At 41.1% G+C, this 15344-nt stretch overlaps 1 protein-coding gene and 1 long non-coding RNA gene across 2 annotated transcripts in view; one reads left to right on the forward strand and one right to left on the reverse strand.

Annotated features, from left to right (window-relative positions):
• The window catches only part of GALNTL6 (polypeptide N-acetylgalactosaminyltransferase like 6), a 1150933-nt gene that overhangs the window by 78563 nt on the left and 1057026 nt on the right, over positions 1–15344 (reverse strand). Inside the window, exon 8 of the mRNA XM_067745365.1 lies at positions 3988–4095. Coding sequence (XP_067601466.1) covers positions 3988–4095 — 108 coding nt within the window. The remainder of the gene's footprint in view (positions 1–3987; positions 4096–15344) is intronic.
• The window catches only part of LOC137228224 (uncharacterized), a 101854-nt gene that overhangs the window by 70739 nt on the left and 15771 nt on the right, over positions 1–15344 (forward strand). The gene's annotated exons all lie outside the window — the stretch shown is intronic.

Raw genomic sequence — 15344 nt, forward strand, 5'->3', positions numbered from 1 at the left:
CTGCATTCTGTCTCCACTGCACTGTCCCAGTTTAACTGCGGCAGCCCAAACGCAATCCTTTGTCACTCTCTGTGTTTGCTCATTCCTACCTGGCCCTCTTCTCCTGCTGGGGCTCCCCCAGGACTCCCAGCCACTCCAGTTTGTTGCGAGCATTGGACAGACACAGTCCCAGCTCTGCTTGTGGGACGTTTTATCTCCATCCCCTTTAACAATGCATTATTATGGGGATTTGATTTTGGCTTTGTAGCTCTTATCCTGAAATTTGGACAGTGGTTGCCATGACATGCAAGATGAAATTTAAAAAAGAACGGTTATCGATCTTACGTCAATGGCAAAACACAGAAGGATACAATCCCCCAGTTTGGGCATCTCTTACAGACTCAGGGTGAGGGTCGGGTCCTGCTTTGTCTCCTGTGCAGCCGAGTAAGCCTCCAGGACCCCATCCACAGTCTGCAGGGCTGCCCTGCTCTGCAAGGGGCCCTCCTGGGGACACGCCCCGGCCACGTGTTCTGAGGGGACCACATCGTGCTGCATCAGCTGGTGTGTTTAGCCGTGGGGTGGCTATTCTGTGCCTCTGTTATGTCACCGGTCTCAGGTCCAACGGCATGATTGCCTCAAACACACTGGCATTCACAGGGAAGTCTGAGGTGCCCGAAGTGGCTTCTGCAGGGCACGTGGCTCATGACTGTCGCAGTGAAGGGTCTCCACCGAGGGTCTCCCCCCTCTGCCACTCAGCCACTTGGCTGTTCACGCCTCTGTGTAAAGGACAGTCAGTGCCATCCCAAGGAGGGGATGTCTGTCCCCTCGGCCCTGGGGACTTTCTGGTCCCCCTGCAGCACTAGGGGTGGGCAGCCCTTCCCTCAGGGATTGGCCATTTTCTCCTGGAGAGAAGGTATCACAGCTGTGCCCGGTGTACTGACATTGAACCCCGAGCTAACATGGTAAACCGTTTGGTTTTACTCATGACACGTGGACACTCTGATTCCCTGATGAAACTGAATTGTAGGGCACATGTCCCAGAATTTTGCATTTGGTGGGAATTGACATAGGGAGGCTAATTCTTATTCTTGCCAAATAAGGGCATTAATAAAAATCTACCATCTCTTATACTGTCATAAGAGGAAAAAAGAAGCCTAAGATTGATGCATAAAAAGATGTTATTAAATGGAATAGATTTAGCTTCGTGATTCTCAGTTTTCTCAGTTCACTGAGGCTGGGTGAAAAGTGGGCCAGGAAGTGGTCCACCGGTCCTGAGTTTGGGAACCACGATTCTGCAAACCATGTTCATCTAACTGAAGTATCCTTGAAGGTCTGCTTTCAGTGCAGCAGCTAGTGTACCCCACCCCTCCTCTTCCCGCCACCACACACATCTTTACAACACGTTTGAACAACTATCCGTATTTGCTGTCTTGTGTTGTCCTCTAATGGTTTCGTGTGTAGATATCTTGTCTCTTCCAGACAGACTGTCTAGGTAAATAGAAGGCACTGACTAGCTAATTATTTGCATTTCTTTCTATGATACATGCTGGTTTGCTATTTAGAGGACTGTAGGCTATTCACACGTGTGTGTGTGTGTGTGTGTGTGTGTGTGATGCGTGTGTGTTGTGAAAGTCAGCTGGAGCCCTCTATTTACATAGGTACATAAAAGAAGGGTGCACATTTCTGAAGAAATAAGTGAGCTTTGTGATAAGAAAATTAGCCTGTGGAGTTTCCTCCATCTTTCTCTCCGTTTCCTGCAAGGCTGGAAGGATGAACTCCCTATTGTGTGGACCTGGCCCTGCATTTGAACATCTGTAAAGTCTCCTCATTTGTGATGATTCAGTGATACTGCAGGGTGTAGCAGGTAGTTGAGATTCTCCCGCAAAATATCAGAATTGTTTTTCATTTTAATACACTTCTTTATTTAATAAAATGTTTCTTAGAGTGACAGCTGAGCCTCAATATTTATGACTTCCTGATTGCTCTAGCAGTTTAGAGAAAAAATAAAAAGGAGCCTCAAGTAAAATTTAAGTGGAAAAGATTAAAATTCAGAATTATGGACTTTTTTTTCATTTGAATAAATCCTCCCTCTTTGCTGGAAATTTTATGTGCCAGCCCGTTTCCCTATAGTTGACAGTCTTTGAAGAAGGACTTAATTTCTTTCTTCAAAGTATGTGAACAGAGTTATTTTTTGAAGATCTGCACAACTCCCTCCCCCCCCCCCGCCAGCTTCTAGACTCTACTTTTGTCTGCAAACCAAGCACACACACCACCCATCTTGCAAATAAGAGATTCAGTTTGGGACACAAGCGTGGAGCGTATGAGTGAGTGAAATGGACAGACGACAGAACATCATTATCTAGGGGATGTTTTAAACTGCTGCTGCTTATGATAGCCACACAGCTGATTTATGGTATGTGCTCAAAACCGTTCAGTCATTTCCCTTTTTGGGAGTTCATGAGTTTTCAGATTCATATGTATTAAGTCTTATGCCTAAATTAAATCATATTTCCTAACCCCCAATGCAGCTCTTTAATCACTTTGTGATTGGTTTCTTTTCTTCAAATAATATGTTTCTCTAACAACTTAATGGAGTATGTTATTAACGTCTGATTAATCTTTTGCGGACGGAGGAATAGTGTGACTACCTCCCTTCAAGGTGTATGTAATGTAACTTCATTACTATTAACTCAGACTGCTGTAAGAGAGATAATGGTGTGCCTAAGAAAACAAAGAAAACGGACGTCATTGACAAATAATCTCAGAAAGGGAATAAGGCAGAATCCTCCTTCCCCAAAAAGGACTCACTATAAATGAGAATTTTATTATACTTCATTAAAATATTTACGTTTTAGTAAGGCCTTAGACCTGCGGCATTTTCTTGTCTTAGTTTTTCCTGACTCATTAATTCTTTCAGCACATCTTGGTGAGTGACACTGACCCTTGTTCTAGGTGCCGGGAGAATAGTAGCAAATAATTCCGAGAGAAACTCTGCCTGTGTGGGATTGATACTCTCATGAATCCTGATGAACTAGTTTATATTTTTTTAAAAACTTGCTGTGTGAGCTTACTGAACTTTATATAAAAGACTTGATTATATATTGCAGCCTTATTAGTAAAAGAACAAACATGAATCATTTGGGATTAGATTCTTAGGGGAACATGGTGCAGAGGGTGGTGGTGAAACACCCTTTCTCTAGACCTGGGGTCTTAGCAGTAGCAGGTACAGATTGTGGTGCCTGAAATTGATGGAGTGACGAAAAAAGGGACACAGAAAACGGGAATTGTCAGGATTGTTTCCAGAAGGTATCATGACCACGTTCTCCCAAACATTGTAAAAGGCAGAAGAGAAAAGCATCCTTGCGTCTGGTCTAAGATAAAGGTTTTACTCAAAACAATATCTTAAAAAAAAAAATCTTGGACTTGACCAGTTTTGGAATTTTGAGGATGGGGTAGAATTTTAGGCAGAGCTGGCCCTGATTAAGAATGAGAGGAAGGCGGAGTTCGGGAGACACCTCTCCGCATCCCGTTTACCCTGTTCTCCATCTGACTTATCCTGTTACACTCCCTGTGAGGGGTCCATTCTGAAGACCTGGGATTAAACCCCAACTTTGCTATTTGTCACTCGTGTACGTGAAAGAGCCACCTTGCTAAGCCTCAGTTTTCTCATCTACAAAATAAAGATAAGAATATTAAGCTCCGAAAGTATAGATGAAGACTAAATATAATATGCAAATATAGTAATATATAAATATAATGTATGTGCAAGTGCTTCGATACAATTAATAACAAGACTTAGCATCATAACTAATACTTCCTTAAGGAATGGAAATAAAACTCTGAGAAACACAGGAACCTCTACATTGAAAGCCTGCCAAATGGAATGGCCAAGCTGTGGATTTGTACGTTGATCAGACGGTGCCTTGGATTAAACCACGTGTGAGGCTTCACATTTCGCACACGGAAAACCATAGCAAACCCCACTTATTCTGATCCCTGGTTACTCACTCTTGCCAGACTGGTCCCGGATGGAACTTTATAAGGGACGTACTTCCTGTAGATATGACCAACTCTAGAACATGGAACGTCAAACATTTCTCCTCCACACATCCAGACCTAAAGAGGGGAAATTAAAAGTATAATAAAAGCGAACGGTACCTTTCATACCAAAAGACCCAAATTATTAGTAAGATTCATACAAAATCTTAAAATCTCTTAAAGTCTCTAAATCAATAATTTCTGTTTATTATCAATGGCTAACCAAGGGGAAAAAACCCCACATTTTAAAAAACCTAGATTCATAGGAGTATAGAACCAAAATATTAGTTCAGTAAATCTAATTTCCATAGATAACATGTTGACATATTTTTTATTCTCGTAGAATTTTAACACAACTATTGTAATAAACTGACATTTAATGCTTAGACATCTTATTTATATAGATATTTGTTTTGACAATCTTGTGAAGTCATTAGAAGAAATAACATTGGAATTTGTGTCAGTTAAAAAAGGAATTTCTAAAATAGGTGAATGAATGAAGCCACTTAGGAATATCCATAATTTATCTAGATACTGAAACTTTCAGTAGAGCTCACTTTAAGAATCAGAGTTGCATTCTAATTTCTCCCCACTCCCGATCTTTTCTTAGGTACAGAAAATAATGGGTTAGTGATGTGTACTCAAGAGATGTTAAACTCAGGGTATCTGTTAAGATGTTGTACTTATAGGTAGTGACAAAAATTAATTGGTTATGTTTTCCCATGACTGCCCACTCAAACCATTAATCCTGGTTTTATACAACAGGCTGCTTACTGTAAACGGGCTAATTATCAAAACATAAATGCAGGCTTCATATATGCTAGATTTTTAGCTATTATCATTGCAAGAAAATGATTAAAAAAAAGAGTTAGATACTGTAATGGTTAGTTTTATGTGTCAAAGGCTGCACCAGAGCGTCCAGATAGTTGGTCAAACATTACTCTGGCTGTTTCCATGAGGATGTTTTATGGATGAGATTAACATTTAAATTGGTGGATTTTGAGTAAAGCAGTTTCTCTCCATGATGTGGGTGGACTTATCCAATCAGTTAAAGGCCCTTGGAGAACAAAGACTGACCTGCCTCAAGCAACAAGGAATTCTGTAGGCAGACTGCCTGCCTTTGATCTTGAAAGGCAACTCTTCCCTGCATCTTCAGCCTGCTGGTCTACCTTGCAGCTTTTTGGATTTACCAAGCTTCCTCAATCCCATGAGCCAATTCCTTTCAATAAATCTCCCTCCATATATGTACCCTGTTGGTTCTGTTTCTCTGGAGGACCCTGACAGATGCAGATACACAGCTTTTTTTAAAGTGAAATATTGGAAGAGAGAAAGAGAAATGTTTATGTCTTAACTTATATTTGCTTACATCTTCTTTCACTAAGAGGAATGGCACCCTAAGTAAGACTGGTGAACAAACAGTGATGAATGGAATCCCAAGGATGGCAAATGGATTATGAAAACAATACTCAGTTGCTCTAACTCCTGAGAGTTCAGGACTATTCATGGTATCAATTTCAACTTGGCTTTAGATCAAGTCGTCAGAACTATGCATAGATCATGTAAAGCTGGGAGGGGCAGAGAACATTCTAAACTACAGTACCGACAATTGGAAAGATCCCGAGAGGCTGGAGCTATATAAGATTCAACATAAAAAGGGTAAATATGAGGACCTGTCCCCAGACCTGCAAAAATCAACTCTTCCAGAGCAGGAGAAGGTAGAAAAAGTCTGAGTAGCACAAAACACATCACCAGGAAAATATGGAGAGTTTAGGGATTAAAGGTCTTGATCTATCTACCTGAAGTCTTATGCTAATTTCTGAGAAAATGCTTTATATTCCCTTGTAAAGAGAATTACCAACATGGGGAAGGGATGCAAACTGTGTCTTAGAAAGAAACAATTGGAAGAATGGAGGTTCGTAGTCTTGATAAGATAAAATTCAGAGAAGTGCTTTTCGAATATCTGAAGAACCTAACATTTGGTAGTGATGTTCATAGAACCCCAAGGAGCTAGGACTAGGATTAATAAGATAGAGCTATAAAGAGACAGATTGCAACTCAGTGGAAGGAGGAAATTTGTAATAGACAGCTTGGTTAAAGATGAAATGGGCTTCCTGTATTGCTAGGTGTGTTGAAATCCACAGTTGATGACATTTTGTAGACAAGAATGTAACTCTGGTGGACAGTTGATCTAGTCGATATTTTAGGTAATTCTAATAATAAGAGTTAGCATTTATGAATGCTTACTGTGCTCTTTTTCATTTAATGCCCACAGCTCAATGACAGACTTTACTATTTCCCCAGTTATATAGGTGGGAACATGGCAGCCTACAGGCTAACTTGTCCAAAGCTGCAGAATTGGCCACATCCAGAACAGAGATATGCGTCCTAGTGATCTAACTCCAGTGCCCACCTACTAAGTCAACAGTTTATCTACAGAGTCAGCAAACTTTGTTGTAAAGGGCCAGATAGTAAATACTTCAGGCTTTGTGGGTTATATGGTCTTGCAACTAAGAAACTTTGCTAAGAAGAGACATGTATTTCAGTAAAACTTTGTTGACATAGATAGGCAGTGGGTCATAGTTCGCTGGTCCCTGTTCTGTAAGATACACAATCCTTTCAAACACTGAAATTCAGGGATTCTAAGATACTACATATGGGAGGTTGCATTTTCCCAACTTAGACACCACAATATCTCCCATTGCACATGCCCCTCTACAATGTGACCTTGGTACCCCCCACTGAGATGTGGGACTATGTTCCCTGTCCTTGAATTTGGGTGTGCTTGTGAATTCTTAGGCCTGTAGAGGACAGCAGAAGTGACTGAGGTCATGAAAGGCATAGCTTCTGCCTGTCCACTGGGGCACTCGTTTTTGCAAATTTGAGCTGCCATGTAAGAAATCTGACACCTTGAGAAGACCCCACTATAGAAAGTTTGGGCCACATGAAAGGTCACGTGTAGGTGCTCGGGCCGACAGCCTCAGCTGTTTTCACCAACACCCAACATCAACTGCTGGGCATGTAGATGAAGATTCCTCTAAATGATTCCAGCCTCTAGCTGTGACCCTAGATACCATGCAGCAGAAATGAGCTCTCTCCTTTGTACCTTTTCTGAATTTGGGACCCAGGAATTTGATACAATGCTTGTTTTATGCTGTAGATTTTGGGGTGCTTCGTCAGGCAGTAATAACTGGACTACAGACTTCCAAATCCGCGGTGGAGGTGAACTCTAACACGGGATAAAAATTTACAGGTCACCCGCAGATTTTATCTCATCCTACTGTGGGAGATACAGTGCAGGACGTACAAATTTCCATGCTCACTTCTTCTGGGGCTCACTGCCAGGCTATAATCCCCAGCTCCTTGGTATTCAGAAGGGGCTGTATGCTTGTTTCTTGCCAGTGGAATGTGGACAGAAGTGATGTGCATCACCTCTGGGCTCAAGTCAGTAAGCGGGGACTTCCTTTCTCCCCTTCGTGATTCTCTTCTCCCTCAGAGCCTGATGAATTGCAGAAGATCCAGAGGAGGCCTCTGAGCCCCTAGAAGGTGGTGGAGTCACTAGGCAGATGGGGCCTGAGTGTCTGGAAACCGGGGTGGAGCAGAGCACACAGCTTCCTTTTCTCCCAGGGCTGAAGTGTAGCAGCTGCATGACTGATGCTAAGTTACCAAGATTTGGGGATTATTACAGCGGTTGGTCCACTCTAAGAACCCTGTTTTGTTTGGTTCTATTTTCAGTCTCTTCTGACATTTTAAATCAAATACAGTGAATTTTTTAAGTACAGTTTTAATTTTATCAAAAACTTTATTGAATCAAACAGGCTGAATGTTTGTGAGATTATTTCCTTTTATTAACTGTGCATTTTATTTTATTTTTGTTTAATTTATAAATTTATTTATTTAGTTTTGTCTGTGTTGGGTCTTCGTTGCTGTGCACGGGGTTACTCTAGTTGTGGCGCACAGGGGCTACTCTTGGTTGAGGTGCGCGGCCTTCTCATGGCGGTGGCTTCTCTTGTTGTGGAGCATGAGCTCTAGGTGCATGGGCTTCAGTAGTTGTGGCTCGTGGTCTCAGTAGTTGTGGCACGCGGGCTCAGTAATTGTGTCGCACGGGCTTAGTTGCTCCGTGGCATGTGGGATCTTCCCGGACCAGGGCTTGAACCCGTGTCCCCTGCATTGGCAGGTGGATTCCCAACCACTGCGTCACCAGGGAAGTCCCAGTTGTGCATTTTAAAGAGAGACAATTTGAAAGTAATTAGACAATAGATGCAGGGGTGGGAAACCGGAGGGCAGAGAATGTTCAGGAGTCCTGTGTGTAATCAAATGTCAGAGGTAGGCAAGTGTCAAGGCAGAGAGGCTTTCCTACCATCCGCAGCTGGGAGAGAGTGATTGGTTGGCCCAGGTGTTTATTTTTCATGAAAAGGGGACCGCATTTCTCTCGTCATTTGGAGAGGTGGCCAATCCCTCTTGCGGGACAAGGGGATGGTGACAAAGGACAGCCATAATAGAAAGTTAAATAAATCCTCATTGCCTTCCTTTCCAAGGTAGGGCAAAAAAATAACCAAACAGACACACAAAAATGAAATTCTAATTCTCTTTGTAGGGTCACTGTAATACAGTTTTTAAAGATCTTTCTATGGGTGTGTAACAAATTACCAGAACTTTGTGGCTTCAAACATCACACATTTATTTATGATCTCCTGTTTCTGTGGGTCAGAGGTCCTGTGGGCTCTGTGGGGTCCCCTGCCTGGCATCTCACGAGGCTGAAATCCAGGTGGTGGCTGGACTGAGCGCTTATCTGGAGCCTCTGGGGAAGAACCTGCCTTTAGGCTCATTTAGTTCCTGACAGCTGTAGGACCAGGGCCCGTTTCCTTGCTGGGGATGCCCAGGGCTGCTCCCAGACCCATTCTCAGTTCCTTTTTCCGGGACCTCTCCCTCTTAGCCACGGCTAACCGCCCTCACATAGAACCCTTCTCAGGGGGAAAACTCCCTGCTCTACAGGGGCTCCTATGCTGTAAAGCAACTATACTCCAATAAAAATTAAAAAAAAATAAAAAAAGAGCATGGTCTAGCTTGGCTGGGAAAAAAGAAAAAAAGACCTTACTGAGTTGTGAGAATTAACTGAGCAAAATAGATTTAAAGGCAGTAGTACAGTTTCTGTAAGAGTATTCACTCAATAAATATATTAATTTATTGAGTCTCAATCAATCAATCAAGGGGCCCCTGTGATTAGTTTAGGCCCACCAGGGTCATTGTCCTAGCTTAGCGTGAACTAACTAGAAATTACATTTGCCATGACTTTTTTGCCGTGGAATATAACTTAAGTGTAGGAGGAAGCCAGGGAAGAGGGGCAGCTTGGAATTCTGCCCACTGCCATCACCAATGAAGCAAATGTTATGCCTTCTATTGGTAACCTACTCCAAATTCTTAAAATTCTCCCCCTCAGAAATTTTTCTTTATCGCTAAGTCCAATTCAGAAAATGTCCAGATTTTTCAAAAAATGCTAACACCAGTGTTAAAAAGGAATCCTAGAATTTATTTTTTTTCTCCGTATTGCCACTGTGATCACTTAAAAGCATGAATCTGAGTCTATCATGCTTCCATTTAAAATCCTTCGGTGGTTTTCTGTTGCTGCCAGGGTAGCGTTACAACTCCTGCATAAAGATTCCCAAGCCTTGCATTGTCTCGTCTTTGCTTAACGGTCCCTCAATCACTCTCTCCTTTCTTCCCCTCCCCTTCCTCCCCCATCTGGTCTAGTTTTGATTCTCTAGAAAGGACCAAGTTCCCCTCCTCAGGGCTTGCTGCTGTAAATTTTTCTCTCTAAAGAAATTCTCCCCTTCGTCTTTCCTACCCCTTGACTGGTGTTTCCTATTTATTTTCCAAATTTCACCTAGATTTGTTAGGACTCCTGTTTTATACTCTCTTTCCATCCCGTACTTCTCTTTTCAGGTAATTCATGAATCAAGTCGACAAACAGGGTAGCGAGCAGTTACTGTATGCCAGGCATCATTCACTGTTGGAGATTCAAAGTTCTGAACGCATGGAACTTTCTTTCAAGTAGAGACAGTGCTTATGACAACAGGAATCAAGTGACTTATTTGCATGTGCGTAATGATTCGCTTCATGTTTAGATAATAAATATTTGTTAAGTGTGATCATCTCATTCAATTATGCTTATACTCCTACTTATGTAGGGGCTCTAAGACCTTCTCCATTTAGTCCCGCTTCTTATGACCTCAGGGCCAACTTGCTTTCACCATAAGCACACCAACTCAATTGTCTCTACTTTCAGAGGTGTTTTTTTTTTAACATCTTTTTTGGAGTATAACTGCTTTACAATGGTGTGTTAGTTTCTGCTGTATAACAAAGTGAGTCAGCTATACGTATACATATATCCCCATATTTCCTCCCTCTTGCGTCTCCCTCCCTCCCACCCTCCCTATCCCACCCCTCTAGGTGGTCACAAAGCACGGAACTGATCTCCCTGTGCTATGCGGCTGCTTCCCACTAGCTATCTATTTTACATTTGGTGGTGTATATATGTCAATGCTACACTCTCACTTCATCCCAGCTTCCCCTTCCCCCTTCCTGTGTCCTCAAGTCCATTCTCTACGTCTGTGTCTTTATTCCTATCCTGCCCCTAGGTTCTTCAGGACTTTTTTTTTCTTTAGATTCCATATATATGTGTTAGCATATGGTATTTGTTTTTCTCTTTCAGACTTACTTCACTCTGTATGACTGACTCTAGGTCCCTCTACCTCACTACAAATAACTCAATTTCATTTCTTTTTATGGCTGAGTAATATTCCATTGTATATCTGTGCCACATCTTCTTTATCCATTTATCTGTCTATGGACACCTAGGTTGCTTCCATGTCCTGGCTATTGTAAATAGAGCTGCAATGAACACTGTGGTACATGACTCTTTTTGAATTATGGTTTTCTCAGGGTATATGCCCAGTAGTGGGATTGCTGGGTCATATGGTAGTTCTATTTTTAGTTTTTTAAGGAACCTCCAAACTGTTCTCCATAGTGGCTGTATCAATTTACATTCCCACCAACAGTGCAGAGGTTTCTCCACACCCTCTCCAGCATTTACTGTTTGTAGATTTTTTGATGATGGCCATTCAGACTGGTGTGAGGTGATACCTCATTGTAGTTTTGATTTGCATTTCTCTAATGATTGGTGATGTTGAGCATCCTTTCATGTGTTTGTTGGCAGTCTGTATATCTCCTTTGGAGAAATGTCTATTTAGGTCTTCTGCCCATTTTTGGATTGGGTTGTTTGTTTTTTGATATTGAGCTGCATGAGCTGCTTGTATATTTTGGAGATTAATCCTTTGTCAGTTGCTTCGTTTGCAAATATTTTCTCCTATTCTGAGGGCTGTCTTTTGGTCTTGTTTATGGTTTCCTTTGCTGTGCAAAAGGTTTTAAGTTTCATTAGGTCCCATTTGTTTACTTTTGTTTTTATTTCCATTTCTCTTGGAGGTGGGTCACAAAGGATCTTGCTGTGATTTATGTCATAGAGTGTTCTGCCTATGTTTTCCTCTAAGAGTTTGATAGTGTCTGGCCTTAGATTTAGGTCTTTAATCCATTTTGAGTTTATCTTTGTGTATGGTGTTAGGGAGTGTTCTAATTTCATTCTTTTACATGTAGCTGTCCAGTTTTCCCCGCACCACTTACTGAAGAGGCTGTCCTTTCTCCACTGTACATTCCTGCCTCCTTTATCAAAGATAAGTAGAGTTGTTTTGTTTATTTATACCATGGATATCACCACATACGTCTTTATTTTTTTCAGTCTTCAATAGCAGTGTCCGTCTCAGTACAGGGATGCATATCCTGACACACTAGGGAGGTACGTTTGGGTAACAGAGTGGGTACACGCTTTCTTCAGGAAAGCACAACTGTTGTGGCATTTCTCAAATCCTGTATTTGTTCCGAAAGACGTGGTTTATATTTTTAAAAGACATTTCCTGGTAGCGTGATGTGATGATATTCTTTAAAAATATTATGGCATTGTCATTGTTAAGCATCTAACTCTTGGAGAAACATTTTAGATTTACAAACAACATGCCTTCTTTTGACAACATAAATATTTTAAAGCAGTGTTATTTTACCCGTGAATGAGCACAGTGTGTTTTTTTTCATCATGTAGCTCAAATTGAATGAATAATTGAATGCCTGCCTTCTTTTTTAATCACTTTTCAATACCAGCCACAAACTGGAGTTTCAGCACAGAGAATGTTGAATTGAATGGAATCGTACAATTACAGCAGTCATATGGAATATGAATGAGTTTCAGTAAGAAATCGGCTGTCAGGAGGTTAGTAAGGGAACATTATCAAGTATAAGATGAAGCATAATATACTACATGGACATGGTGACCTAAATTTAAGAAAAAAGAAATGTATTAGTGCATTCAGTTCCAAAGCCTGCTCTCCCTCTAATCTTCCCTCGCCCTCTTCTGCCCCTCCCTCCCTCTGCTGTAGCAGTTCTGGCCTCTTTTCTGTTCCTCCGACATGCCAGACACCCTTCCGTCTTAGGGCGTTTGTGCTGGCTGGTCCCTCTGTCTGGAATTCTCTCCCCAGACTCCCCATGGCTAGCTCGTCATCTCTTTCAAGTCTTAGCTCCAAAGCCTCTGGCCCCCAAACACCCTCTCACCGCACACTGTCAGCCCTCCTCACCCCACTCTGCTTCTGTTCTCCAGCACTTAACACCTTCTCACTCACTTATTCATTGTGTTAATTTCTTTATTTTTTTAAACTTTTCATTTTATTGATATATTGGAGTATAGTTGATTAACATTGGTGTGTTAATTTCAGTTGTATGACAAAGTGATTCATTATGTTTCTTATTTATCGGCCTCTCTCCCTAACAATGACAAGTATCTTTGTGTGTTTTATTGAGAGATGGATCTTAAGCACCTAGGACAGTGCCTGACACACAGTTGGTGCCCTGTAAGTATTTGTTGAATAAATGAATGAACTACTCGTTCATTGATATAAAGTAAGGTTAATTCCAAACAATTCAGTTATTTAATGATAATCTTCCATTTAGCTGCCAATAAAAGCTATGCTCTCTAGTATATTCAAATACAAGTTTCAAGGGAATAAGCTGTCTTGAGCTTATTTTCGTTTGTAACTGGTTTAGTATAATGAAGTGATGGATGATCAAAGTACAGAGCGTATATAAATAAGAAATTAAATTTCTGGGGCTGGAAAATAACTTTCTAAGTGTGTGGTGTGACTGGGTTGGGTTATGTTTGAAAAACTTCTTAGGACTAGACAATCAACCCCTTTGTACCATCTATCTAGAAATTAAAATATTAGTTGTTAACCTAAAAAGCTTTAGTGTGTAGATATTGCAAAGGGCCGTGTCTGTCATTAAACTCGTTTTCTAGGCTGGATGTAATAAAAACTGTACTTTTCGACCTGACTTGATCTGAAAAAGGTAACAATGGAAAGGCACATGCACACCATTGCTTTGCTTTATTCTTAGAAACCTGGGTTTTGAGGTTATTCTTAGAGATTAGGAGAAAAAAAGAACAGTTTATTTTGACCTTGCCCGACTCTCCTTTTCTATTTGTTGATCAGAACATAATAAAAGGAGAAACGGGAAAATGTATCTGCAGTCTTTACTGAGGATATGTTGGTTTCTAGTCTCAAGGGGGAAGCTTTTGTTTCTGAGCCATCTGCTTAAGATTATTTCAAAGTAGGAAATGCTCTGTTACGTCAGTATAAACAAATCGTGCCCAAGCTATCTTGCAGTTAATGAGCTTCAAGAGGTCTGGGTGGGGATGGCAGGGTTTCAGAGGGTACGTTGTTCAGAAGATCCTGTTTTTAAGACGTGACGTTTATATTTGCAGTAACACTACGCTCCTAAAAGCAGTGATTGGGGTGGGACATAAAAACAGATATATCCCTTTTTGGTTTATCTGAAACATTAATTCTTGGGGAGGAAAGAATGGATTGGAACATCTTCAGAGTGCTTCTCTAGGTAAAAATACTATGGTTTAAGGACACAATCCCTCATGTCCCTTAACTCATTATTCTATAGCTTAGAAGATACAGTAGAAGCAAAGTGTTCGCTTTTTACTATTATTTCTGTGCGCCTCCAGATTTTAAGTCTATTGCTTAAATTTTCTGGCTTCACCATCTGCTAAAAAGAAATGAAAGTTCTTAAAAAAAACTCTTTAAAATTGGCTTTCTGTAGGGGAACAACTTCTTTCCTTTAGGGAAATACCCAAACATGTGCTTCTCCTTCACCCCTGAGTCAGGCTGTCAGTCATCCTACCTTCCGAGTGGTGGGGTGGGAACCGGACTCAGGTCATGCTACTTGGAATCCTTCCTTGGGATTTCGTGAAATTGGAATTACCTCTCTGGTGGCGAAGCAGAGAATGAAAGCCTGAGAGCTTCTAGTGGCCATCCCCGAGGGGTGAAAGGAGTATTCTTCAGAGAGCGGCAGAGGCCAGGTGCTCAGGGAAAGGGTCCTGGCAGCCTCCCAGAGGCTCACTCATTTCTTTGACTTTTTCACAGTTTGTTTACTTGAGTGTCCTGTCCAGTTTCCCCTTTCCTCTAAGTTAGTCGGAATTGGGTTTCTGTCTTCTAGTAAACCAAAGAGTCCACATTAAGAAAGCTCTCTCTTGTTGGATTTAGAGATTATCATACTAAGTGAAGTACGTCAGACAAATATCATATGATATCATTCATATATGGAATCTAATTTAAAAAGATGCTATAAATGAACTTATTGGGTTGGCCAAAAAGTTCGTTCAGGTCTTCTGTAAGATGTTATGGAAAAACCCGAACGAACTTTTTGGCCAACCCAATATTTACAAAACAGAAACAAGACTCCCAGATTTTGAAAACAAACTTATGATTACCAAAGGGGAAACATGGGGGGTGGAGAGAGATAAATACACACTATTATATATAAAATAGATAATCAACAAGGACCTACTGTATAACACAGAGAGCGCTACTCAGTACTCTGTAATAACCTATACGGGAAAAGAATCTGAAAAAGAGTGAATATATGTACATGTATAACTGAATCAGTTTGCTGTACACCTGAAACCAGCACAACATTGTAAATCAACTATACTCCAATCAAACTAAAAAAAAAAAGCTCTCTGAACAGCCAGGGTTTGAGTGTCTGGGGGTGTGAAGCACATCATTCAAAAGCTCCTCAGATGAAGACCGTTACGTCGGAAACTTTGGAAAAGCAAACGGTCTTCTAAGCTTCAGTTGATAAGTGTTGAAATTTGAGGGGAAACACTCAAAATGAAGAAATGTCATCAGAATAAAAAATGTGAGCACTCTTAAAGGTTCATAATG

Source organism: Pseudorca crassidens, chromosome 7 (genome assembly GCF_039906515.1).
Source record: "Pseudorca crassidens isolate mPseCra1 chromosome 7, mPseCra1.hap1, whole genome shotgun sequence".
In the NCBI taxonomy this organism is placed as follows: domain Eukaryota; kingdom Metazoa; phylum Chordata; class Mammalia; order Artiodactyla; family Delphinidae; genus Pseudorca; species Pseudorca crassidens.